Below are 27,932 nucleotides of genomic sequence, written 5' to 3'. Positions count from 1 at the left end.
CCTGGTCCTTACTGCTCTTCTGCCTTGGAACCAATACTTAGTATTGATTCTAAGACAGAAGGTAAGGGTATAAAAAAAAAAAGGCCAATACTGTCTAAGGCAGCAATAATAACCTTCAACATTTATCAGGTACCTACTTTTGCAAAGGTGCTAAGCAAAAAAGACTCCCCTCCAAAAAAATAAAACCAAAAAACAGCCCGTGCTCTGAGGGACCTTAAATTTTATTTAAGTTTCACAACGTAATTTCAAGAGGAAGAAAATGTTACCAACAAAATCAGGAAGAGCTTCAAAAAATCTTCAAGAATTGGGAGGTGCTTCGGAAGTCTAGTCTAGTCCTACCTATATAGACCTGAACAAAATTCCCCTCTAATACTTCAATGAAAATCATCCAGATTTTGTTTGAAGATCTAGTGTTCCCCTGCCCCTGCACATCCTGCCCCCCCTTTGTGACAGCTTCACCCTGCAAGAGTTGGCACCTGAGCTGTGTGCTCTAAAGGACATAAGGGCTAGTGAGACCCAAGTGAGGAGTCTTAAGGGCATGGACTCACCCCATCTTGGCACAAACATGCCACGTCCAGATTCCTGGGGATCTGAATTTAAAAGAGGTGTTTGACTAGATAAAGCATATTCGAAGGACGGTGACCAGTAGGGGCAGCCTTGAAGGTACACAGTAATCTGTAAAACAGCACCAAAAATCTGCAGTGCTATTTCTTGGTGAGGGACACTCCCCTTATGGGGGAAAAGATGAGATGACGCCATTTGCCATTTAATGGGCTGGACCACTCTCCTAGCCCCACCCTGTATAAGGCGAGAATACTCTCTACTGCCATTTACTGGCCCTGTGGCCGTTCTTTGCAATCTCCGAGACTCAGTTTCTCCACCTGTAAAACAGGGACAACAAGCGCGAATAAGGATGTGAGAGCCAAATCATCTGATGGAGAGAGAGAGCTGGGACTCGGTTCCTGGCAAAGCCGGTTTGGGGCGTTAAGCCACAGAATATAAAACCGCTTTGCACGCCTATTCCTCCTGCCAACCCAGTCCGAGCCGCGTAAGAGGCCTGCGGCCCCGAGCTGGGGAAGAAGCATCAGAGCGTGGCCTCCCGGGGCCTACCAGCATCATGGGGACGTGAGAACGTAGGGACGGGGCGCAAGGGGCCAGGACGAGAGTCCACACCCCGAGCTGCGACGTGGCAGGGCAGCTGGAGCCGCTTAGGCTCAGCCCGAGAGGCAGGTGGGAACCACTAGAGGGAGACGCGCAGCCCACAGCCTTAGACCAGGGAGGCGGGGCTGAGCGACCGTTAACGCCCAAACTAAAACATAACGGTTCCCCACGCGAAGGAAGCTGCGTGGTGACGTCATCAGGCCTTTTCATCTCTGAGTGTTTACCTTAAATCGTCTTCCGGCAGACATCCTGCCACTACGCAGGCGCAGTTCATCGACACTGCCTCTGCTTTGCGCGGGAATTTTGGAGGCGCTGGTGTCTCTGAAATGGCACAGAACGCGGACCCCGAGCTCGTGGTCAACAGGTACTGGCAGGCGGAAAGCGGGAAGGGAGAGCACACGTCGTGGGCTGGGAGACTGACGAGCAGCTTTGTGTTTCAGGAGCGGAAGCCCTGGCCTGGACCGAGGCCTTCCCGAAGTGAGGAAGCTCCGCCCCGCCCCTTGCCCGTCTCCCGCCTGGGCTCCTAAAGCTAGCACTGGAGTGGCCCGGGACTCCCTCGGCCCCCTACTCCTTCCTTGGTCCTCCCCTTGTTCCTTCCCCTCCCTCCGTCCCTCTCCCTTACCTTATCTCACCCCCCTCCCCGTTCCTTTTTGTGTCCGTGCGCCCATTCTCTTTTACTCCCTCTCTGCCCTCCCCGCCCCCATCCTGCGTTGTCAGTCGCCCAGCATCTATTAATTGCCTATGGAGTGCTAAGTGCTGGGGGAACTAAGAAAAGCAAAAGGAGCCCCTGGCCTTGGAGCATCTAATGGGATAGACAGCCTGCAAAGGTTTCTGTGCAAACAGGATACCGACAGATTAAATTGGAGAGGAAGGCACCAGAATTAAGAGGGCTTGAAAAACATCTCTTTGATGATAGTATTTTAGCTTCTATATGAAGGAGGTGTAGATGTGGAGGGCTAGCATTCAGCCATAAAGAGTCTTGGGGAAGGCCAGTGTATCTCAGAGTATTGAGAGTTTGGAGGGAGTTTAAGGTATAAGAAGGCTCACCACTGTCAAACCTTCCCTGCCCCCCACCTCCCACACCCCTTTCTACTCCAATCCAAAACCTCAAGCTTAAAGCAAAATTTAGTACTCCACACATAGTGCTCAATAGATGAATTTTCTTTAATTCCTAATGTGCTGGGGCCTGGGAATGTAAAGAAAAAGGAAAAACAGAATCTGCCCTCCTCCTCCCTCAGCCCCTCTCCACTCTCTGTACTTCATCTATCATACATTTTATAGCACCAACTGTGAGTCAGACACCATGTTAGGTTCTGTGGATACAAAGACAAAAATAATTCCTACTCTCATTCCACTCTTCTTCTCTATCTCTCTCAAATCTTACCTTTCCCTCATCTTTATTCCTTTTACTGGATCTTCCAGTCCCTTCTATGACTTCTCATTCCCTTCAGACATTCAATCCAGTAACATTTCTTAAGTAGCTCCTATGTGTTGGACCCTGTATTGATAGCTTATGTAAAAGGAGTAGGAGAGATACAGAGATAAATAAACACAGTCCTTTTCTCTCATAGACTTCATAACAAGGACTCTTAATCTTTTTGAGCCCCATTTTCCCCAGCTATAAAATTACAGTTGCATGATCTCTGAGGTCTCTTCCAACTTTAACTTTCTTTGTGCCTAGTAAGGCAAGATTTTATATATATATATATATATATATATATATATATATATATATATATATATATATATATGTATATAAATTGTTATAAGACATATGTGTCATATGAATCATAGTCAGTATAATGTCTAAGAAATAATTCCTTCCAGAATGATAAAGGAGGGCTTCATAGTTAGAATAGATAATATAAACTGGACCTAGAAAGATTCATAGAAATTTCAGGAAACAGAGGTGGATAGAAAATATTTCCACAGCTAGGGGAAATGACATAAGTAAATATCTGGAGGAGGAAATTAATACAATCTAGTAGAAATGGAAAAGAAAGTGTTTGTAGCCAAATTATAGGGGGTCAATCTTTTTGCTTCCCTGCTATCTAGGGTTCACCAAGGTCGGCTTCATCGAATGATACTAAAACAGCAAGAGGTGAGTTCTAGGAGTTAAGGTAATTCATCTTAGCATGTATTTATTAAGCATATACTCCCTGCCCAAATGGAAACACAGGTCTTGACCAAAAGATGTATTTTGTGCTAGGAAGATAGAACTATGAAAATTGAACTTTATTTGTTAGGGTATAGAGAACCCATGAAGGTGTTTTGTTTTGTTTTGTTTTTTAGCAGAGAAGTGCTTTGTTTGGCAGTTGTATGAAGGATAAAAGAAGGGGAAGACCTGGGAGGTAGGGAGGAAGAACAGTTGGGAATCTATCACAAGACTCCAGTCAAGAAGTAAAGTGGGAGGGAGGGACCTAAGGTAGGATGGTTTGGGGCAGCTAGGTGACACAGTAGAGTCTAGAGGCAAGAAGACTTGCTGAGTTCAAATCTGGCCTCAAAACATTTACTATCTGACTCTAGGTGAGTCAGTTAACCCAATTTATCTCAGTTTTCTCATTTCTCAAATGAGCTGGAGAAGGAAATGCAAAATGATTTCCAGTGTTTTTGCCAACAAAACCCCAAATGGGGTCATGAAGAATTGGACACAACTGAAAAGCAACTGAACAACAAGCTAGGGTGGTGGGAATGGAAAAGAAGGATGGGTGCAAAATATAATGATGGTAGTAAAACTGACTGAGACTGATTCTTCCCTTTCTCTACAACTAAAGTTAATTCCAAGGTTGTGCCTGGGTGGTTGGGGGAATGATTGGGCCATTACTACAAATTAGGAAAAGGAGCAGGTTTGGTGGGAGACAGATGATGAGTTACATTTTGGACAGTTTAACTTTGATGGAATAATCCTCCAAGCAGTCAAAAATGCAAGTCTAGTTGGTCATCTTCAAGGAATGGATAGTGCAAACCATTGGAGTGAAGGGGATTGCTAAAGGAAAGGAAAAGATAGGATAGATCCTTGGAGTGAAGGGGATTGCTAAAGGAAAGGAAAACAAGGGAGAATAGACTGTCAAGGCAAGGCATTGTTGTTGGTCAGTCAGTCTAATCACGTCTGACTCTTTGTTACCCGATATGGGGTTTTCTTGACAAAGATACCAAAGTTGTTTGCTATTTCCTTCTTTAGTAGATTAAGGCAAACAGGTCAAATGACTTGCTCAGCATCATCACCCAGCTAGTTCATGTCTAGGCAGGATAAGAATTAATTTAAAAACAAACCCTTCAGATTGACAGGTGACTTATTTCAGTAGTGTAGTCAAAATGGGATTGAGGGTATGGATAGTGAAGAGACGGTGATTGTAGATTGTTTGGCAGAAAAGGGTAAGAAAGCACTAAACTAAGGTACTTTGCATAGAGATTGGGCAGGGAGGCAAAGAGAGGTTTTGAATGGGTACTCTTAAGTAATGTGACAGGAAATCAATAAGATGAATAGGATTGTCTTGAAGCAGTGATATCCCAATATTTCAGAACAACTGGACTTTGCAGCTGGCTTAGTTCTGTAAATTCAACAGCAATAGGCGTAGACTGTAATGGAGAGTTGGATTTTTGCCAAGCAGGAGTAGCAGAAGTTTAAGCAAGTAAAGGATTCAAGAGTAGAGGAGAAAATAGTGAAATGGCAACCATAGGATCAAGAATATTAAGGGAGGAAAGTAGGGCCAGAAAAAGGGTGATGGGTCATGGTAAAGACAAAGAGTAGGTGCAAAATGAACAAGGGCATAGAAAAGAATTCCAAGATTCAGGAGCTGGAAGATGGAGAAGTTGGGAGCAAAGGTCAAGTTTAAGATGTAGCCATCTTAATGGATAACTGAAATATAGTACTGATGGGGATGTCACAGGAATTGACAATGAAGAATCGAGAAACCTGAGAATTATCAGTATAAATGCTAAAATTGGAGTATTGGTGATTAAATTAGGTGCTAAAGTCATTGGAGAAAGTAGAAAAGTGCTCTGGAGGCTGGTGAATGGTAGTTAAAAGGATCAAGTGAAGTTGAGCCAATCACAGGGATTAAGGTTAGTGAACAGATGGTGATAAAGGCTTGGAGAATGTCATTAGGGAGGAAGAATCTGGTGAGATCTGGGAGTTAGGAGAGCATTGAAAGCTAGCATTGAGAAAGGTAACTTTAATAAAAATGTTATCTCTAGGGAAAAGATCAGGTTTTAGTTAATGCCAAGAAGGAGAAAGGAGAACCTGATGAGCATCATATTTTTAGACCTATACCTAACTGTAACATTGTTGATAAGATGATTAACTTCAATTTTTCATGTTAAAGATGGGGATAATATTTGCCAAAAAATGTTTATGGGGAAGTTGTGAAGATAAAATCATGTGTGGAAATGATTTGACAAATAAAAAGCATTACAAACACTGGAAATAGGGAATTAATGGGAAATATTTTTGTCTTTTTTTTTTTAACCCTTACCTTCTGTCTTAGAATCAATACTGTGTATTGGCTCTAAGGCAGAAGAGTGGTAAGGGGTAGGCAATGGGGGTCAAGTGACTTGCCCAGGGTCACACAGCTGGGAAATGTCTGAGGCCAGATTTGAACCTAGGACCTTCTGTCTCTAGGCCTAGCTCTCAATCCACTGAGCTACCCAGCTGCCCCCTTTCTAAGTCTTTTTTTTATCTCATTAACAATTGGCTCTTTTGGCCTAGTGCAGAATAATTATACGTTGTTAGAAAAGAAATCTCTCAGTGTTGTGGCAAATATCTGGCATTATGAAAATTATTTGATAACAAGATACTAAAGTTTTGCATCTAATACTTATTACAAGTCACTTAACAGTGTTCCTAGCAACTCTTCAGACTTTTAAGTTACAGGTTTGCATCATTAGAAGTTATCTTCATAGTCAAGTTCTTATTGAAATTGCTAAGCATAGATTTTGCCTCCCTCCGATTACTACCAAGAGTTGGAGACCCTAAGAGCCTTTTTAAACTTCACCAGAAGGCTGTTGAATTTAGTGTCTCTTAGCGTGTCATCCACCTTCCATCCCCATCAGAATTCTATATTCCCAATTAAGTCTTCTATCTATGTTTCTCAAAATTGGAGTACTTGCATTTTTTTTGCCTGTTTGTTTTACAAAGCTGTTTGAGTAGTGGTAGGTTTTTCATATTTTAATCTTTTGTAATAAGAGCCTAAAAAGGAAGTAGTCGTGCCCAAGACTCAAGATCATCAAATAACATCAAACCCTACCCCTCTGAAAATCTGTACTGCATCTTCTGCCTTCCTGGAAACTGCCCAAGATGTCTCAAGAAAAAGAAAGAATTCTGAGAACAGCCCTGAAACAGGAAAAAGTGAAGATCTCAGCCCCACTTACATGGACCCACAAGAACATAACAACAATCAAAAAACCAAGCGGCAGTCCTGGCGTAGGGCTAGTATGAAAGAAACAAACCGTCGAAAGTCACTGCCTCCCTTTCACCAGGGTATCACAGGTATGGTAAAACATTTGGGTTTCTATGATGTAAGATGGGCAGCTAGGTGGTGGAATGGATAGTGCATTGGACCCGGAGTCAGGAAAACTCATCTTTCTGAGTTCAAATTCAGCCTCAGACACTTAACTAGCTGTGTAATCCTGTACAAATCCCTTAACTCTGTTTGCCTCGGTTTCCTCATCTGTAAAATGAGCTGCAGAAGGAAAATGGCAAAATACTCCATCTTTGCCAAGAAAACCCCAAATGGATTCACAAGGAGTTGGACACAACTAAAATGACTGAACAATATATGACTGTTGCAGTGTCACCTGAACAGATTCTCTAATCTTTAATTGTTCATGTTGGCCTCTTCTAAATAGCGAGGGTCCTTTTGCAACAATAACAAATATATCATTCTTTGGCATTCTTTTTAATCCAGTAATCCAAGCAGAGAATGATGGGTCTGATGGTTTCTCAGGATTTTTTGACATTATAGTGGAACGTGTACATCTCACAGAGAAGATAAAAAGTAATATGAAGTTTTTTGAGTTTATACTTTAGAATTTTCTGTATTCTACAATGGCTATGTTATTACTTTTAAAGAAATTTGATACTGATTTTTATAGGGTTTTTTTTTTTTTTAATTATAGTAAGGAAAGGCTATCATGATTAATCTGGAACATTTCAGTAAAAATCATCAATGAAGGTTAGTGTTTTCTATAAATAGTGTCCCACTTAGCTGGTGGCCAAACTTCTAGTAATTTTTAACTATCTAGAACATATCTGACTCTAATAGCAGTCACAAAAGGCCTTCAAGTACTTTAAAAAACAAAACTCTGCAGTTCTTATAGGAGTTAGTTGAACCATCTTTAGGCCCATACCCAGATCCTATTGCTTTAGAGTTCAGTATAAAAGGGCTTTGATTGATTCCCTTTAACCCCAGGAACTTTCATTTGCTTAGTTAAGCAAAACTATGGATTAGAAGGGTTGTCAGATACCCTAGCAGTAGTGTGAAGTGACAGCATATAAAAAGAACTGCAGGCTGGGATCAATTTGCATAGGGGACAAATAGTTCTACACTGCCTCCTGAGAGAATTTAGTATTCCATGATTTGGTATAGTTGTTCATGATGATGGACCTGCAGTAAGAGAAAAAGTTACTTTCAAGGTACCTTAATAAGGTTATAGAAAGTAAGTTAATGTGTGGAAAGTGCTTTGCAGAACTATATAAATGTCAGGTTTTATAAAATGTGTTATTTTAATTCATTTTATTTTGACATGGCATGGAAATCTCAACAGAATCATAATTAAATCCTGCACAAAGTACAGCCTCTGAAAGCAAAAAATCCTAAAGAAGTGATTGTGATTAGGGATAAAGGCAACCTTACACAATACTAGTTAAATTAAAGAGTATGTGCTTTAGTAAATTAGAACCAGTATTGTCCATTATTATTTCACCTGTTTTGGTGCTGTTTAAAGTTGTTTTCAATTATACAGTTATAATCATATTCTTTGATTCATCTTCACTCCTATTAAATTACTTCACACAAGTCTTCAAATATTTCTTTGAATTCTTCCTATAAAAGGATAAGCTTCAGTTATTTCAAATTTTAATTTATGTAGACTGCCTCATTCACTGAGGAGAAGATTCAGATGTTATATTTTATTTCTCTTTCAATCAGTGAAAAAAAAATCTTAGGAATTTTCTTGTCTTAAATTAGATAATGTCAAAAGGGACCTATTTTTACATATATAAACACCTTGCTAACTGGAAAGAGTGTGACAGTGATTCCTTTATATGTTAGAGCTCAGCAGATCTATCAGCATAGACTTGGCAGAAAGCAAACGCCTTGGCTGTCTTCTACTCTCCAGTTTTGAGGTAAGATGTTTGTATTGGGGAAGTACTTTTATATCTTGCTGAAGTGTCAATCCCAAAGAAGTGTTAATCATATTATCATGTATAAATACAATTTATTTGGATTATTCAAAAAATCTTCCCCTAAAAATGCACACATCAGCAACTAAACCCTCCCCCTTCAGATGAGCTGTCTTGCACAACAAATAAACTTGAGACATCACTATTAATAGGGAAACATTCAGATTTATGTTCATAGTTCATATTTTGCAATATCATTCATATTGCTTTCCATTTGTTCCAATAATTGAAGGTGACTTTGAAAGTGCTTTTTTTCCTTTAGTTTTCTGCAAAGAAACTTGAACTTTTTCTGAAAGACGTGGATGGCATCAGTCTTGATACTTTTAGAGACAGAGGTAAGTTAACTAAGGAGAAGTTGAGGTGACCCAAGCAGCTTTATAGAGGGTAGCACTAACTTGCTATTTGCCCCTTTATTAATCCATTGGGAATGAAACCAGTTTGTATCTTTCTTTCAATTATCTAAGAAATCAATGAGTTAAAATTTACTTGACTATAAATTATTCCCCTTTGGTTTATCCCTTAAAATTAAATTTTATTTAAACACTAACTTTGGACCTCACACTAGGAATACAAATAAAAACTAATCTAAAAACAGTTACTACTAGCAAAAAGCTTATATTCTGTTGGGAAATTTATTTCCTTAAATGGAGTTACATTACAGTCTTCTTGAGAGCTAATTAATACATCCATTTTTATAACTTCTGCATTATTGTTGTGGGTGTAGTGGTTTGTTCTTCCAAGTCTAAGTACAGCCTGCTGTCATCTAATTCTCATCACTAATCATTTGCAACATTGTTTTCATTGTGCTTCCTGACTCTTGATGTTATTTCTATCCATTGCTTAACTTCTATAAAATCAGATAGTTTTTTGGTTGAAATATAATAGACACTGGCTTACCTTTTAACTTTTTTTTAAAACACACTATAATAAAATGTAAATTGAGGAGTTATCTTCCCAGGGTTATCTCACATTTCACTTGTACTTAACCACAAAAAACTCTTATAGCTACTAAATGGAATACTAATACAGCTGTTATGTGGGTCCTTCCATGTTTATCAAGTGTCACAATTCTTGATGTTGTTACTAATTGAAGCATCACACTGTGGATGGTCAGGTAGAGGAATACTCCAGATATGGATCTCAGACACATAACAGTTGTGGGTGATGACTAAATCATTCCATCTCTCCTTGTGCCTCAACTCTTCTAAACCTATTCTCTATCTTCACCACATCCTTCCTGATTTCCCTGACCCCTATTCCTACTCTAGCTTTACCTTCCTTTTAAAATCTCTACCCTGGAAGTAACCAGTTCAACTTTTACTCTTCTCTTCCTTTTTGTCCTGTGGTCTCTGGTGCTTTCCCAGCTCATTGCTTTTTATTTCCCAACTTTATGTTAGTACATCTTCTTCACTTCTGTACATATACTGTTGAATACCATTGGAGAAAGTAGTGCAGCCTTGTTGACTAGGGCCACCACACACATTATTCTGTCTCAACTGATGAATACCAGTCCTTATGCTCTTCCACAATTGACTCTATCCCACTCCTTCTTAGCTGAAGTCCTTCACACACACACACACACACACACACACACACACACACACACACACACACACACACACGATTTTCTGTGGCAAGTTCCATTTGGTCTCCGGTTCCAAATTACCTCAGTATCATCCTACTTTTTTCTCCTTTTCTCTAATATTAGAAAAAAAAAGATAGCCATTATCTTTGTAAATACTGGGAGTGACTTGGTGGTGCAATAGAGTACCAGGCCTGTTATCAGGAAAATTTGAGTTCAAATCTGCCCTCAGGCACTCGTACCTGTATGACCCTGGGGAAGTCACAAAACTCCATTTACTTCAGTTCTTCATCTGTGAAATGATCTGGAGAAGGAAATGGCAAACCTCTCCAGTATCACTGCCAAGAAAACCCCAAATGGGGTCAGAAGAGTCAGAAACTACATAACAATGAATCTTTGCAAATGCCAATTTCTCTAGCTGTGCTCTTGATCCCATCCTTCTATGTTCTCTGTGAACCTGTTCCTTCCTCTATCATCCCTCTTTCTCCATAATTTCCCTTCTCTCTCTGTCTCCTGGGTTCTTCTCTATTGCCTGTAAACATGCCTCAGCATGTTGCCCATCCTTTAAAAATCTTCAATCTTACTATTCCCTGAAAATGCCATCCTCAGTGTTGATATCAATAAATATTGCCTCCACTTTCTTCACATTCACTTCACAACCCCATGTAATCTGGCTTCTGACCTCATCACTCAACTGAAACTGCTTTCTTCAAGACTACCAATGAACTATTGTCAAAAACCCAATAGTCTTTTCTCATTACTTAGCCTCTTCCTTTTGTAAGATTTAACATTATAGACCACTTCCACTCCTTAGACACTCTTCTCTCCCCTCTCCCTAGTTTTTCACAATACTGTCCTTTCCTGTTCTCCTAATACTGTCTAATCACTTCTCAGTCTCCTTTAGAGGGAGCTCATTCTCATCCTACCTCCCATTCATGAGTGTACCCCAGGACTCCTGTTCTAGGCTCTTTTTATAGTCTCTTGGTGATCTTACTTGTTCCCCCTCCCCCCATTGATTCCTACATCTGTATATCCAGCCACAGTCTCCCTTGAATTTTGAATCACCCTTTGATATTGAATTGTTTTGTAGACATCTCAAAAGCAATGATCTAAAAAAATTCATTATTTTTCCTCCAAAACCCTCCCTTCTAACTAATGTTCCTATTTTTATTAAGTGCACTGCTGTTCTTTCAGTCACCCAGGTTTGTCACCTGGGATTCACTTAAGACTATTCTCTCAACTCTTATATCCAACTAGTCTTGAGAGATTTTGCTTCTGCAATATGCCCTCATTCCATACCCTTCTTTCTATTTACCTCACCACTACCCTGGTATATTCCTTTATTGCCTTGGTATTAGACTCCTGAGCTGACCTCCCAAATGTCTATCTTGCTTCCAGTTTATCCCTTCTCCTGACCATTTTCCAAATTCTTATTCCCAAAGTCCAGGTCTAGCTGTCCCCAATTCAAGAACCTCTAATGGCTCCTCCTTGCTACTCTATGATAAAATAGATAATCTCCATTTTAGCTTTTGAATCCTTTCACAATTTGGCTATAGTCTATGTTTTGAGGCTTTCCTGCACATAATTCTTCACACACTCTTCTTGTCTTAGGCCCTCTTTTCCCTCTATTACTGTTTCACTTGGTGATCTCATCCATTCCTAAAGATGTATACTATCTCTATATCTGATGGTTTTCAAATCTACCTATCTTGCCCTAGTCTGCTTACTTCAGTCTTTCATCTCCAAATGTTAGTCAACACAGCTTCTCAGTCTTTTAGGTTCACAGACCTGGTTCCTCACCATCTCTCACATACTCTTCTCTCTCCATAGCCAAGTGTTGCCAAGACTTGTCAATTTCAGTGTAACATTTCGGGAATATAGCTCTTTCTCTGATGTGGCCACTTCTCTAGTGCAGACCCTCCTCTCCTCAATACCTGCTCACGGAGTCAGCCTCTCCCCACTCCATTTTATCCTCCGTTCCTTCTCAGCCCCCTACCCATTAAACTCCAGAGGCTCCCTTTCACCTCCAGGATCAATTGTAAAATGCTCTGTCTGGCATTCAAAACCCTTCATAACCTCCCCCCTTTCCTACCTTTCCAATCTCACATTTTATTCCTTGACTTCTATTTTTCAGTCCAGTGACACTGGCCTCCTGGCTGTTGCACAAACAAGGCTCTCCATCTCTTGACTCTAGGCATTTACTCTGGCTATCCCCCATGCCTAGAATGTTTTCCTTCAACTCTACCTGCTGACCTCCCTGGCTTCCTTAAGTCCCAGGTAAAATCCCATCTTTTATGGGAGCTTTCCCAAATCCTGCTAGGGCCTTCCTTCTGTTAATTATTTCCTTTATCCTCTAGTTTATTTGTATATATTTGTTGGCATGTTGTCTCTTCTGGTAGATTGTGTATTAGTTTAGGGCAAGGATAATCTTCTACAAAAAAATTTTTTGCGTCCCCAGAACTAAGGACAATGTTTGGCACATAACAGACATTTAATAAATGTTTATTGATTAAATTGATGGATTGCTTTCCAGCCTCATTGATCTACTTGCTGTTTCCTATACACAATATATAATCTTACCTCTCTTTGACTTTGTACAGGCTGTTGTCATGCCTGAAATGGTGTTCCCTCCTCACCTTGCTTCACAGGATCCCTGTCTTCCTCAAAAGCACAAATCAACTGTTGCCACCTACAGTGAGGCATATCCTAATTACCTCCAGGTGGTAGTACCATCTCCTTGAAAATTATTTGTATATATGGAGTCTCCCAAAAGTCTTAGTGTAGTTTAAGCTTATTTTATGTTTTATTTTCTATATATATATTATTCCAACAGAATTTAGATTGCTGAAGGACAGAGACTAGTTTGTTTTTGTCTTTGTGTCCCTGGCACTTAGCATAGTGCCAGGGAGGAAGGAAGGAAGGATTTATTAAATGCCAGCTATGTGCGAGGTGTTTTACAAATATTATTTCAATCAGTCCTCATAATAACACTGGGAGGTAGGTGCTATTGTACTCAGTTTATCATTGAAGAAACTGAAACAGACTTTTTTTTAACCCTTACTTTCTGTCTTAGAATGGATACTGAGTATTGGTTTCAAGGAAGAACAGTAAAAGCTAGACAATATGGGTTGAGTGGCTTGCCCAGGGTCACACAGGCTAGGAAGTATCTGAGGTGAGATTTGTACCCAGGACATCCCATCTCTAGGCCTGGCATTTTATGCACTGAACCACTTAACTGCCCTGACAGACCTCTTTCTATGATTTGCCCAAGGTCATACAGCTAGTCAGTGTCTCAACTCAGCTCTTCCTAACTCCAGAATCTGTGTCCACTATGCCACCTAATACCTGGCATACCTTAATTTATTAAGTACTTAATAAATATCTGTTGAATGCTGAGCTGGGAATGTATTGTAAGGATTCTAATTCTGATCCCCTCCATATTTAATGTGTAAGATCTTTATCTACAGTGTCTAAGTCTATATATAGCTACCCTCCTTTCTCTACATTCCCTTTTTATTCTTCCTTATAGTGTCTTCAATTTCTAAAGAATTTAAGCATTTTACAAAGAAACTAGAAGATGATGGGACCTTACAAAAATGCTCTGAAGAATCAAAAGGGTAATAGTAACTTCCCCTGTTCTGAAAAGGTTATAATTTGAACAAAAATTGCTGGGTTTGAATAGTTTCATAAGGGGGTGGGGAAGATAGAGATAATAGAAGGTAGGTTTTGGCTTATTGAAAAAATATTTTTTTATTGGAGAATTGTTCAACAACTTGTGATACACAAATATACAGGAACGTTATTTTACCATGAGGAATAATTAAAAGAGATGGTTTCATAGAAACCTTGCTAGTATGAATATAAATCAGTAGAAGTAGATAGAACCTGGAAAACAATTTATCATAGTAAAATAACAGCTTTGAAAGTCTTAGGATCTCTATCAAAGCATTAACCAACCATGTAGCCAGATGACTTATTATGCAACATACTATCCATCTCCTGACCTAGTAATGATAGACCTAAGAGAGAATTTTTAGACATGATCAATGCATAGATTCTATACTTATTTGGTACAAGGATTGTTTTGTTATTTTTTTATTTTTTCCTTAAACTGTACATAAATTGGAGGGTTTAGCAATAGTGATACCAAGGAAAAAATGGGCCATTGAAACATTTTTTAGATTCAGAGAGGGAAGTTCAGAATGAAAAATGGGTATAGCAAGATCATTTTGAAAACATTTGGAATTTATTACATCATTTTTTAAAGTGGCCTGAAATGGAGATGTTCATGGTTTAATAGGCAGTCTTCTTGTGTTCTGTCTATATGGGAAATACCCACTTTGAGTCTTTAAGTTTAATTTTTTTTTTAAACTAAAATACAGTGGGTGATATGTTTAGCTAAAGTAGATGATTTGTGTAAAGGTGTAATGGAAGATGAGTACCAGACTATGAATGGCCTTGAATGCTAGGATTTCGAACTTGTCTTCTAAGCAGCAGGGAATTACTGAGGATTTTTTTTAACAGTAGCATAATGGAATTATTTTAGAAAAATTCATCTGGTGATGGTGTGTAACACATATAACAGGTGGGAAAAGACTGGAGATAGCAAGACTATTTCAGCTATATTGTGAGTATTATGAAAGGGACTAGATTCTGAATATTCTGGCATATCCAAAGAATACTTATACTGTCATAGGCGGGATACTATTAATGTCAGATGCTTCTTGAGAGTTGTTAATCCTATAATCCTCCATTTCAGGCAGTCAACAGATATTGCCTTGGAAGCATCAATGACAGAGATAAAAGAATATATAGCCAGGTGAGTGGGTAGTGATTGAGCTATATCTGATTAATCCCAGTGTGACAAGGAAATCACTTTTAAAAGACTGATATATATTAATTTAAGGTCGCCAAGGAATTCAGCTATGTAATTCCTAAATGAAAACTCAAGTCAGCCGTCAACCTTTTATGGAGTTTTAATTACAAACAGGAGGTAGAAAGGAATTAGAGATAGAGAGATAGAGGGAGAGAGAAAGGGGAGAGAAGGGAATAGGGCTTAAATACCCCTTCTGTTTAGGCTGGGCCAAAAGGCCCAAGCCCTTAGATAGCTGGGGCAAAGAAAGGAGATCAGTCCCTATTACTCACGTGACCAAAATGGAGAAACAGTCTCAGGGCCCCACCTTCAGCTTCCTCCAGAGCAAGCTTCTCAGAGCACACACCAACCACTCCGACAAACTCCTAAAAACACCACCAACCCCCCCCCCTGAGTCTTCAGACCCCTCTCTCTTTAAGGAAACCATCCAAGTTGCCTCCCCTCAGTTCTCCCATCTACCAATCACTGTCCATTAATTTCCCTGTGCCAATGGAGGCTCTAGCTTAACCCAGGACCACCCAGAGGTCTCTGGCTTTGCACATGTCTGTTGAAGGTCATATTTTCAAATAATTAAATCTTTGATCCTTTGCTACAGCCCTTTCTAAATCCTGTTAACCTGAGTAGGGTAGAGATTGGAATAATTAAATTTTGATCTAGGCTGCAGCCCTTACTCAATCCTTTTAGGACTGAATAGGGTGGAGATTGATTCCAAGTATCTCCATTGTATCAATTCTAAAATCAATCATGACTCAAAGAAATTCCTGTTCTATGCTTAAGCATAGGTCAAAGTCCTTTCCATTGTTCAGCAAAAGGTTTCTGTCCTAAAGTAATCTTAAGAAGGGAGGAGAAGGAACCTCCCATGCTAATGGGGTTCACATTCCAATAGTCAAGACCCACTATCAATAGGAAATTTTTCAAGTATGAAATTTCCCAATGGTGAAATTTCCAACATTTATAAGTCTAAGAAATTTTGAGGTTTACACCAGCTGAACCTAGGAAGAATTAATATCAAAAGGAGTGTAGATTCTCAAAGTGAGATTGGTACTAGGAGTTAAAAACCTTTTCAGAATGCATTGGAATATCTTGAGAGTTGATCAGGAAATAAACCTTAATGTCCAAAATGTTCTTTACATGCCTATTTTTTTCATTTACGGGTGAAAGGAGAAGGTCAGAGGAAGGAAGGTAGATTTTTGTTGAATGGAAAAAAATTAACTTCATGTTAATGAAATTTCTTTAATATGTTTTCATAATCCTAGAAGCTTTCTTGAAGCTCATTGAGTTTTTTATAGACATCTTGCAAACTAGAGCTAGTATCTAGAGTATTTGGTGAGGCCCTGATCTAACCAGCAGCCATGATATGTATTCTCTGATTTCTACAGGCTTTCTTTGGAGTGTATGAATTGGGATCAACTACTGCTACATCACCAGAAAATAGCTGAAGAAATATCCAGGTTAAAATCTCTGTAATCAAAATAAGAAGCTGCTTCTCCTCCACCTTCTCCATTTTGCAATTAGTATGAATTGAATGTTAAAGCTCTGGGAAGGTTAATGCTCTTAGAGATATTTTTTGATAGTATTATTAGAAATCTCTGAAGTTGCCCCTTCTTTTCAGGAAAGGAGAGACAAGTTGTGGTCACTAAACAAAAAATTCTGTATTTTTTTTAATGTTTTTTAACCCTTCTGACTTAGTATTAGGTTTTGTTTGTTTGTGTTTTTTAACTCTTATTGGTTCCACAGCAAAAGAGCAGTAAAGGCTAGGCAGTGGAGGTTTAGTGACTTGCCCTGGGTCACCTAGCTAGGAAGTGTCTTAAGGCCGGATTTGAAACTAAGACCTCCTATTTCTAGGCCTGGCTCTCAATCCACTAAGCCACTCAGCTGCCCCCACTTAGTATTAATTTTAAGACAGAAGAGTGGTAAGGGCTAGGCAGTTGTAGTGAAGTGACTTGCCCAAGGTCACACATTGAGGAAATGTCTGAGACCACTCCTGACTCCCAATTCCTAGGGAAAGGACAGCAGTTCTGTCTCTAGCAATTTTAGGGCTGACCCAATAGAGGCATTGAGATAGGGTCCACAGTGAAAACAGAAAACAGTGAGTTCTTATGTTCTGCAGGCTCCTGTCACCTCAGTGGCTTCTCTTGCATAGTCCCTGGTGAGTAGAAAGTTAAGCCTAAAATATAAAATATATTTCTGAAAGGTAGCAATTGAAACAAAATTTTAAAATTAAAAACTAAGAATTTAAAAACCAATTATTTAGAATTTCACATTCTGTCTAACCATTCTAGAATAAGTTAGCTATAAATGCATTTCTATATTCCCCTTGCAACAGAGATGCAAAAACCTTATAGTTTCCTTCTACCCCAAAAATATGGCTCTCTGTGGTGTAGGGCAGATTAAGGTTAAGGTACTAGACTTCCAGAGGTCTCAGCTGAAAAGCATCAACATGATCAGAAGCATCTCTTTGTCAGTGAGGAAGCCCTTTTGTGTAGAATAGGAAGAGAAGATTTCAGTTTTCAACTGAGTGTGAGAAGACTTTTAAATGTGGCACAGAGAAATATTTTATTAAGAAATAACTTGTTTCTAAGCATTTTATTTATTTTTTTCAAGGACACTAGAGGAAGCCAAAATTACCGATGTACAAATAGACCCTGCTCTGTATCTTCAGTCTTCACAAAGTAAAATTCTTAGCACAAAACCTGATTACCAGAAAATACTAGATAGCCAGAATGAGGTTTTCAACTGCATGGAGATGGTGGTAAGTTAACTCCTATTTATTTCAGTCAATCAAAGAAGCATTTATTAAGAGTGAGACACTGTGCTAGGCTCTGGAGTTATAAATACAAAGAATGAACAATCCCCATGCCCTTAAAGAGTTTACTTTCTCATGGGAAACAGCAAGTAAATCTTGGATTGAGTTCTCTCACTCTGCTAGTTTGTTTCCTGCTAGAAATTTGGAAGAATCAGTGTGTGAAGGAGATATAGTTTTAAGTATTTACAGTTCAATTTGAGAGGACTTTAGGCAAGGTAGCAACCACCTGTTTTTATCTCAGATATGATTCAGTTTAGTTTGAGTTTTTTTAAACTAAGTATTATATGATTAGTGGCATTTATTAACTTTTCTCTCTGAAGGCTTTAACCATTTCAAAATAATTCTAAATTATGTAGTATGAATGTAGTTTTTAAAAGCATCTCCAAGGGGCAGCTAAGGTGGCTCAGTAGATTGTGAATGGGAGATTCTGATTTCAAATTTAGCCTGAGATACTTCCCAGCTATGTAATCCATAAACCCCAGTTGCCTAGCCCTTCTCTCCTGCCTTAGAACTGATACATAAGTATCTATTCTAAGATAGTTGCTAAATTTGGGTTTTTTTAAAAGCAACACCCAGAAGATTTGGTTTCATGTTATCTAACCAATCTAGGATAAGTGAGGTATTAGTGCATTTCTTGCTTGTAGCAAAGATCTGGTCTCAGATTAGCAATACCTAGTTTTCTTCTGCCCCCAAAATACAACCTTCCCTTTGGCCCACTTAGGTATATATCATTATTATATATTATCACTGTAGGGCCAGAGATCCAAAGATTTCCCTATAGACTTGGGACTAAGAATAAAAATTGCTGGAAATTGGGAAATAGTCTGCTGAGAGGGATTGTTGTGGGGTGCAACAAATCTTTAACCCATGTCCCTGCAGGTTAGAACACTACTCTAGACTCCAACCACCCATTCATCTCCCAAACACAGTTTACCATTGCCTGTCAAAGAGTGCTGAGAGCTGGCTAATTGCCTTTTCCCAAAAAATAGCTTATTCAACTACTTTCTATTCTTAGAACAACTAACTTTTCTCCTAGGCATTCTTAAGTTGCAAAAACTACATTTTTGCAGATTAAAATCATTAAATGTAGAGACAGCTGAAAGAGAGTCATCTCTTACACTGTGCTACAGAATTCTAGCATTCAAATTATCCTGTTCTTCATAGTGAATTGAGAAGGACTGAATGAATGGACTTGTCTATCTGGCTAGAACTTCACTGACATTATTTTATTTTGTTTACAGATGGATGAACTACAAGGATCAATAAGACTGTTGTATTCTTTTATGGAAACTACTACCCTGTTCTTCAAGAAGGTGTCAGTGCAGCTTGGTAAGGGAAGCTGTCACTATTTGAAGAAAGTAAAAAAGAAATTGCTTTCTCTTGAGGCAGATTTCCACCCTTCCCCTAATTGGATTCAAATTTCCCTTCACATACTCTGTGCCTAGACCAAGAGTTCTTACATTTTTTTGAGGTTTTTGGATTCTTTTGGTTATTTGGTGAAGCTTGTTGATCCCTTCTCAAAATATTTTTAAATGCATAAAATAAAAAAAAATTACAGGAGAAATCAAAGATTAGTTAAAATAGGAATAGGGATGTAATTATTTTCCTATCCATATTAATGGCCTCTCAGAAATCTATTCAAGGATCACTTAGCAGTCTGGAACTCAGGTCAACAACTACTGATTGTATAACTTAATTATAGGGCTTATCTTCTGCCTTCTTCCCATAGTGTCCAATATTCATTCTTTGGGGAAATTCTAAATCTAAAACATATCATTGAAGATTGATAATTTATGTATGTAGTAGTTCAAATTTTAGAAAAATAAATTTCTCTCCCCACTCCACCCCCCTTTTTCTGAAGGTCAGATTTTTTCATTTTTGTCTCATTTCTTCTCAGGAAAAAGGACTGCCCAGCAGTTGGAAACCTCACCAATTCGAAAACTGCTCAATCCTCAGCTACAAAAATCATCTCTCACATTCTAAGGTTCTGCTAATGATCACAGTCTACATACATTTCCTTCAAATTGTCATTCAGATGGTTGCAGATGAGAAGTTGCTGCCTTTTATGGAATGTGACTATAAAATAATGTGACACTTTTTCAAACAGGCACCAGCACTTAACTACTCTGAGTATTCATTTATAACTTTCTTTCCAGAGTCTACACAGACTCAACTAATACATGCCTTTACTCAAGACATTTTTGGAATTTGGATTTATTTTTATTTTTATATTATTTGGATAATGACACATTTTTATATATGTTTTTTCTCATGTGGCTCTGTAGGGAGTTCTAAAAACGTTTGGATTAATAACATCACTAAAATAGATCAATGGGGCCCTAAGGAAATGCCTTTGAAGGATAAATATAATTAGCTTTAAAATTGCCTCATTACATTAGTCATCATGTACATATATCTCTCCTCCATCCCTTGTTTATCTTAATATTTATGTTGACTATCCAAGTCCCTCCAAAATGTGCACAAATACTTGGTTTTATTTTCTAAAACAATGTATAATAAAGATCTACCAGTGGTTTAATCATTCTGAAGTGTGTTCATCTCATCTTTAAAAAGTGATCTAGAATACAACAGATTTTTGAAACTGGTAAAATTGGAATAAATAGATCTTTATTTTGAGTGATATGGCAGAGACTGCATAATTTTATCAGTTATTTCTGATGAAATAGGCTATTCTGGGCAAAACTGCCATCCTTGTCATTTGCTTCCAGAATACTAGGCATGATTGATGTTTTTTTAGCCAGGGTACTAAATCCCCTTCACTCACCATTAGGCCCAAGGTCATGGCAAGTTAGTAGGACTTCAACCGGCACTCCGGGCTTCTAATCACTTCTAATCCAATAGCCTTTATCATGCCCCCTGGTCCTTCTTAATCCATCTTGAATAAAAGAACATCACCTTCTCAGTTGGCAGCCCTTAAACAGATTAAGCTGGGAGACAGATTGTAAACCAAAGGGAGCGAAGGAGGGACCGGCCGGCTCTCTTCCTAGCTTGGCACTTTTCACTGACCGCCTGACCTGGTGACTTTCGTTTCTATCTCTGCGGAGCGGGGGAGGGGAAAAGAGTTACCATGAAGATAAGCAACTTTTATGTTGACAGAGGAGAGAAATGTAATAAAGTCTCGCCTATCTTTGATCTCGGTTATAAAGTGAAGATTTACCACTCCTCGGGTAAAGACCCGTCTCCGAGTTTCCAGCTGAACTGATGACGCCAGGCACCTTGTGCCGCATGCGCTGTCCCAGGAGACGCAGGTCCAGGCCGGAAAGGAGTCTAGCAGTTCTCCGAGAGTATGCCCAACCGTTGCTTACACCTCCCTCGCTCTTAGGTGGGCCCTCGCGAAGCCCCGCCCCTGCCCAGCCGCACTCGGGCGGTGCTGCTGTATTCCTCGTTAATGAATAAAAAACTACAACCAAGGTGGAGACTCCCATTTTTACGTAGAGCGTCCGCCCTTTTTCTGGTAGTTCCCTGGGAACGGAAGTGGACTGCGCAGGCGTTAGCGGCTTGCGACTAATTCTGCGCCTGTGCTGGGTAGCATTGCTTTTCCAATTCCCGCCCCCTTGGCAGAAGCTTCTGTGGCCGCTGCCTCCGCTGCCGCTGCTGCTGTTACCGCCGCTGCCGATCCCGTTACCGCTGGTGCTGCAGCACTGACAAGTGCCTCCGGCTCAGGTGAGTACCTCTGCCCGCATCTCCCGGCTCCAACTAACTCCTCGCCCCCACCTTCCAGAGCTAGCCTGGACGCTTCTCTGGTCCCGAGTCTGAGGGTCTCCGGGTGTCTCCGTGTGCTCAGGGCTCGGCAGCCCTTAGGGAGGCGGCACAGGCTGAGGCCCCCCCCCCGGCTAGTCAATCACCTTGGCTGAACCATCCCCGACCTGGGGGCTCCTGCCGTGACGGAGGCCGCCCGGAAATCCCGGCGGCCCCGACTTATGCGAGGCAGCCCAGCCCGTGCTCCTTCTGCGCCTGCAGCTTCAGAAAAACTCCCCTTGCCCGGAGAGCACCACCGTGGTTGTCCCAGTTTTATCCGGAGATAACTGAGGCTAGCAAGTATCCTGCCTTAGGTTCTACTGCTGGACTAGTCTCCTCTGGTCTTCATTTTCCGATTTTCGAGAGTTTTCCCTGCACCAACCTGGAGAATGGTTTGTTCTAGTTCATTGAATCAGGTTCAGCTAATTGAATTTCCTGAAGGTTACCAGGAAATCCCGTTTGTTTCGATTAATTCCTTATGAATATACATATATATTTCTTTTCAACTCCACCATGTTACTGACATAATCACATTTCCATAGTTTTACAAAAACCCTTTTTTAGTTATGAAAACAAAACAATGTGTAATGGGACTGTAATCATAGTCCTATTTTTACAGATGAGGAAACTGAGACCCACAGAGGTGAAGTTACACACCATACCCACAGTCACACAACTGCTGGGTAGAAAATGAAATTTTAACTCAGATCTCCTGATTCCAGGTTTGGAAAAAGATTTAACCAATCAATGATAATCCATTTAATTGAGAATTGCTTGGAAATTCTTTTGGTCCCATTCTTGCTGAATTTTTCCTTTCTTAACTCCTTTCTCTTCACCTTCACAGTAATTTTCCTTTTTAGATTTCTTTATAGAAAATTCCCTGAATGCTACTTTAGCTCTTATCTCATTCTACCTGGGATAATGCAAAACCATTTGCATGCCTTTTGCATTTAGAACATTCTCAGAGCTCCCAGAAGGGCTGTATAGTACTGTAGATAGAGCATAGATACTGGGCCCACTAGAAAGAATGCTAGATTTGGTGTCTGGAGACCTAGGTTCAAATTCTGGTTTTTGCTGTAATCTTCTTCACTGACCACTGGTCACTGGGTGACCTTGGGCAAGTCACTTTAACCTCCTGAATTCTCAGTTTCCACATCTGGAAAGTGAATTAAATGTCCTCCCCACCCAAGATCCCTTTCAGTTCTACCTCATGTAGCTGTCATGAAGATGAAATACAGTAATGTCTATGGAATGCAAAGCATATAAATTCATATAACTATGTTTCATATAAATGACAAGAGCCCTATGGGTTAGACAGGACAGAGTTCACATATGGATAAGGAAACTGAGGTTTGGCAAGACTCCCTTGATCTTTCCATTATTTCACAGTACAAGTGGAAAAGACTACTAGATTTGGAGTCTTGGAGACTTGGGTTCAAATCTCAGCTTTACCTTTTATTATGGTGTGATCTTAGACAAGTACTTTTCTCTGAGCCTCGGTTTCCTTATCTGTAAAATGAGGAGGTTGGATTAGATGGTCTGTAAGGTCCCTTGTATGATCATACTTTGTGTTGCTTCAAAGTGTTTACATATGTATTTTGTCCTTTGGCTCTAAAAGCCTATATGGAAGGCTTCTGGATTGTTCTTGATTTGATCTCTTCCTAACTGAGACTGAAGCCTGGATTAGAGATTGGACAGAATTGTGAGCCTATTCTAATCCCCTCAAATTCATCCTTGCCCTCCTCCCCCCCACACCTTGCCCTTCCTCTTAAGTGTCTGATTGTTATTTTCTTCTGCTCTGCTTATTCCTAAAAATAGACTACTCCTCTCCCCTCCCCTTCCCAGACCATTTAGTTGGATTTTTTGGTGGAGGCCTCACAGCTCTTCCATCCACTCCCTCACGACTCTGCAGGGCTGGCTTCCCTTCCTGTGATAGGCTGGTGAGGGTTTATGACTTAAGAGCCAGGGAAGGTTTCCATCAGAACAGTGATTCCCATTTCTCTCCTTCCAGTTTGCCCCCACCAAGCTTCCAGGGATAGAAATAGCTTACTGACATACCTGTCGGCAGTTTGGCGTTTCTCTGGGCTTAGCATAGAACAGGTTTGGAACTAGATCGTGGGGGAGGGGGGGGTGCATGAAAGGGATCTGGCCTCAACACAGTGCTGCACTGGAACACTATACTATAAGATCTAGTGAAAACCTTGCTTTAAAAGTCTGGGGATTTATAGATAGATGCTCTATTCATTCACATAACAAAATAGCTATTTAATTGTATTTGGATTTTTTTCCCTCCCAAAATGACCTCAGATCCATTATCATAATAGTAGCTATCATCTACCTAGTATTCAGCTCTTTTCCTGAAGCAGTCCTGTGTCATAAATAGTACAGCTGAGAATGGTTACCTGGCTTGCTCAGTGTCACCCAGCTGCAGCTGTGACGCTAACCCAGATCTCCTGACTCCAGAACACCAGGTTGCTGTCTCACTGAAGTGTCCCCAAGCCTGTCTCAGCCTGATCCTCCTGTACTGCAAACCCTTCCTTTTCCTAGCCTGAAAGGGAAGAGGGGGAGGGCCTGAATGATGCTAGTCATATTTCCCCTCCCCCTTGTCCTTTGGTGCTTCTCCCTTGCCCTTGTCCTCCCTCTGCCCCCTCCCTGTTTCCCATTCACTTCCTGGGTTTAATCTGATTTGCCTTTTGCCATTCCCCTTTTCATTTAGTTTTTACTATAATCAAGAGATGGGAACTCAGCATTAAAATATTTGTTTAGTTCTAACAGCATTATCTCTAATATCCCCGAACATTTATTGTTTACAGTTTGAAATAGAATAGCCAGTTGGGTGTCCAGTCTTTCCTTTAGCTATAACACTAAAAGCCTATGTGACTGTATGAAAGCTTCCTTTGCCATTTTTAAGGAGTTAACTGCCCCTGGTGTAATTATAGTGATTAAATCGTATCTGTCATATTCACAAAATAATTTATACTTATAATATTAATACCCCTAGTTGCTCTTTGGAAATTCTCTGTATTGATTTTATATATTGAAAGCAAGCCTTTTTTTTTTAACCCTTACCTTCTATCCTAGAATCCATACTAAAGATAGAACAGTAAGGCCTAGGCAATTGGGGTTAAATGACTTGCCCAGGATCACACAGCTATGACCTGTCTGGGGTCAGCAAACCTTTCTTAAGATGCCTTTCAGTCACTAAGCTTTAATTAATCTCCTGCTATGTACCAGGCATTTTTTTAAAGAGATGAAGATATAAAGAAAGGTAAAAAGCAAGCCTTATTCTCAAGTTGCTCACAGCCTAATGACAGACAGTAGGCAAACAACTATATACAAACAAGATTTATACAGGATAGATTGGAAATAATCAGGAGAGGGAAGGCACTTTCATTAAGGAAAGGTTTCTTGTCGAAGGTAGAATTTTAGCTAGGACTTGAAGGAAGCCAGGAAATAGATATGAGGAGAAAGAGTATAAGAATAGGCTTGGGGAACAGCCAGTGACAATGCACAGTCTGGAAAGGGAAGGTCTTGTGCAAGGAACAGCCGAGAGGTCAGTTTCACTGGATTGCAGACTATGTCATGGAGAATAAGGTATGAGAAGACTGAAAGGGGAGGAAGGGACCAGGTTACTAAGAACTTTGAATGCCAGCGGATTTTATATTTGATTCTGGAATTTGTTATTATTATTAAATAGGGGTGGTATGATCACATCTAGGACTTAGAAAGATTAACTTGACAATGGAATAGAGTACAGACTGGGGGGGTGGGAGAAAGGAAGACCAACCAATAGGCCATTGCAGTCGTCCAGATATGAGGGATGGTAGTGTCAGAAGACAGAAGGGATGTATATCAGGGATGTTAAAAAAGGTAAAATCAACAGATGTTAGCAACAGATTGTCCATGTAGGTTAAAGAGAGTAAGGAGCTGGTCCAAGGCATACATTGTGAGCCTGGGTAACAGAGATTGGTGATGCCATCAGCAGTAACAGGGAAGTTTGGAAGATGGGGAGGGTTTGGGTAAGGATAATGAGTTCCTTTTGACTTGTTGAGTGTAAGATGTCTATACGGGCATCTAATATGAGTTGTCTAAAAGAGTTGAAGGTGCAAGACTGGAAGTTGGGAAAGAGGCTGGGGCTGAATAAGTAGATCTGGGAATCATCAGTATAAGAATAATTATTGAAATTATGGGAGTTGATGAGATTCCCCAAGCAAAATAGTGTAGTAGGAAAAGAGATTCCAAGGAAGAGCTCTGGAGGACATCTCATCTACCTTTGACAACTTGGACCTAGGCAAAGATCCAATGAAGGAGACTGAGAAGGGGTGGTCAAACAGGTAGACTGAGAACCAGAATAGAGTAGTGTCACATCACAGAAACCAAGAAAGAAGAGACTGTGGAGGAGAAGATAATCAACAGTGACTTTAAAAGTTTAGTACAAAAATTTCTAAATCTTTCAGTGTATGTCACATGGATCAATGAGCGAATATTTATTATGTACCTTCTATGTGACACCACTCCCATTGCACACTGAGAATGACAAAAGACAAAACAAAATTTGCCCAGTTTGTCAGAGTTTGTGCCTTCAGCAACTGGGGATCATCTCCATACCTTGGTGAGTCTTCAAAGGGTGACTTTATTGCAATAAGATAGTATGAAATTAAGTCAGGAGTAGTTAAATTGCCCTGTGGATACAGACCAACCAGGCCTAGAGTCAGGAGGACCTGAGTTCAAAAATGTGGCCTCAGATACTTCCTAGCTATGTAACCCTAGGCAAGTTACTTAGCCCTGGTTGCCTTGCCCTTTCCACTCTTTTTGACTTACTTTGATACTTAGTATCAATTCTAAGATTAAAAAGTAAGGGTTAAAAAAAAAAGGAATAAGATAGTATATAATTAAGTGATGAATTGCATGCTATAGATTCTACAACATAGTAATCCCTCCCATCTCTGAATTTCTGAAATTCAGAGAAGGAAGGGATTACTCTTGTTGTGATTTGTAGAAATCAGAAGAGCCTTCTTGGAAGAAGTGGGGCCTTTCCCGATTATTGAAAGAGGCATTCCATTTAAAGAGGTAGAAAAGAAGACATTCTAGTCAGGAAAGTAGGGCTAAACATGGTAGGTATGTCCTAGGGACACCCTAGGGAACAGAGAGATTATTTTCATAGATAATAGAAGGCCTTGAAAGCTAGACAAAAGAGTAGGAAATTCAGAACCACTAAGAGCTTTTGGACTGTGCAGTTGCATAATAAAAGTGATGGTTAAAGTAAAGAACCTAACAGCAATATGTCTCCAGCCACCTTTGTGGGACCTGATCCACATTACTCCCTTTCGTGCACTCACCATCCCAACCCCACTGAGCTGCTGAGGTCCCCCACCCGGGCTGGGAATGGAGCTCTGCTTTTTACCAGCTGAAACTCCGGGGCACCTGCTGTCTGAAGCCTTTCCGGATGATTCTGTTTGTTGGGGCGGTGGTTCTGCCTCCTCCGATTACCTTGCATTTACTTTTCTGTGTATGTGTTACATCCTCCAGTGCAATGCCACTCTTTGACAGGTCAGGCTGTTTTCTTTTTCAGCCTGCATACCCAATACCTAGCACGTAGTAGGTACTTAAAAAAAAGAAAGCCCTTACCTTTTGTCTTAGAATTGATAATAAGTTTTAATTCCAAGGCAGAAGAGTTGGGGTAGACAATTGGAGTTTAGCCACTTGTCCAGGATCACTCAGCCAGGAAATGTCTACGGCCAAATTCAAACCCAGGACTTCTCGAGGCCTGACTCTGCATGGAGCCACCTAACTGTTCCTATAGTAGGTACTTAAGCACTGTTTACAATAGAACTGAAAATGAACTTGTTTTGCAAATAACAAACCAAGGCCAAGAGTTATGTGACTTGCTCAAGAAAACATTTGGGGAAGGAAGCGGGGGGCAGGTTGGTTCATTACATGTATTATAACAAAGGTCAGATTTTTTTTCCCCCAAAATAAACCTGGACCATTAAACAAGTGAAATTCCAACACACTTGTCTACTGCAACAAAGAGAAGAACTGTGTAGTTCCTCAGAGCTGTTTCTGCCAGTGGGGCTGGGGGAAGATGAGGTGCTGAAACTGTGGAGGGGAGGGAAAATAGGACATGGGGGACTAAATCCTCCCCATCTGGCTGGAGGCTGTCAGTGACCACACACTCTGGTGTCAGGCTGGAGGGGGAGAGAATGGCTTTCTCCTCTCTGGGGGTCCCCACACCTTTCCAATAGGGAGGTCCTCTCTGGGAAACTGCTGGCTCATGTCAGACAGATTGATTCAATGGACCTGACTGGGGGGCAGGCTAGAACCCGGAGTTAGGAAATATCAGAGGAAA

The 27,932-nt window shown here is 40.2% G+C and overlaps 2 protein-coding genes and 1 long non-coding RNA gene across 10 annotated transcripts in view; 2 read left to right on the top strand and 1 right to left on the bottom strand.

Moving 5' to 3' along the window:
• Positions 1-563: 563 nt before the first annotated feature.
• Positions 564-20,368, top strand: DSN1 (DSN1 component of MIS12 kinetochore complex). 3 transcript variants are annotated; one of them, XM_056811854.1, is made up of 13 exons: positions 564-1,525; positions 1,602-1,638; positions 3,217-3,262; positions 6,347-6,649; positions 8,433-8,506; positions 8,826-8,898; positions 13,675-13,762; positions 14,905-14,964; positions 16,398-16,469; positions 17,129-17,167; positions 17,623-17,770; positions 19,066-19,153; positions 19,722-20,368. In XM_056811854.1, exons 1-13 carry the CDS (start codon positions 1,488-1,490, stop codon positions 19,805-19,807), a joined length of 1,152 nt encoding a protein of 383 aa, XP_056667832.1. In that variant the 5' UTR covers positions 564-1,487; the 3' UTR covers positions 19,808-20,368. The 3 variants fall into 3 exon arrangements, with proteins under 3 accessions (XP_056667832.1, XP_056667833.1, XP_056667834.1); XM_056811855.1 differs by lacking the exon at positions 17,129-17,167 and having other exon boundaries at positions 568-1,525; positions 16,398-16,481; XM_056811856.1 differs by lacking the exon at positions 17,129-17,167 and having other exon boundaries at positions 733-1,525.
• A 67-nt stretch (positions 20,369-20,435) lies between these two features.
• LOC103093961 (uncharacterized) lies at positions 20,436-21,118 on the bottom strand. The gene is made up of 2 exons (XR_457982.3): positions 21,003-21,118; positions 20,436-20,881 (listed from the first exon to the last, which is right to left on the bottom strand). It is a non-coding gene; the product is annotated as an uncharacterized LOC103093961 (long non-coding RNA).
• Positions 21,119-21,368: 250 nt separating this feature from the next.
• The window catches only part of NDRG3 (NDRG family member 3), a 69,151-nt gene continuing 62,587 nt past the window's right edge, over positions 21,369-27,932 (top strand). For all 6 annotated transcript variants that reach the window (XM_056811850.1, XM_007474294.3, XM_007474295.3 and 3 more), the window contains exon 1: positions 21,369-21,508. The gene's annotated coding sequence lies outside the window, so the exon portion shown is untranslated. The remainder of the gene's footprint in view (positions 21,509-27,932) is intronic.

This window comes from Monodelphis domestica, chromosome 1 (assembly GCF_027887165.1).
Source record: "Monodelphis domestica isolate mMonDom1 chromosome 1, mMonDom1.pri, whole genome shotgun sequence".
Classification (NCBI taxonomy): domain Eukaryota; kingdom Metazoa; phylum Chordata; class Mammalia; order Didelphimorphia; family Didelphidae; genus Monodelphis; species Monodelphis domestica.
The sequence above is the reverse complement of the archived record's forward strand: the minus strand, read 5'-3'. Positions and strand labels throughout refer to the sequence as shown.

Coding starts and splice junctions, on each gene's coding strand:
- DSN1 (XM_056811854.1), top strand. CDS start 1,488: ATGGCACAGAACGCGGACCCCGAGCTCGTGGTCAACAG. Junction 13,763..14,904: donor TGCTCTGAAGAATCAAAAGG/GTAATAGTAACT, acceptor CCTCCATTTCAG/GCAGTCAACAGATATTGCCT. Junction 19,154..19,721: donor GAAGGTGTCAGTGCAGCTTG/GTAAGGGAAGCT, acceptor ATTTCTTCTCAG/GAAAAAGGACTGCCCAGCAG.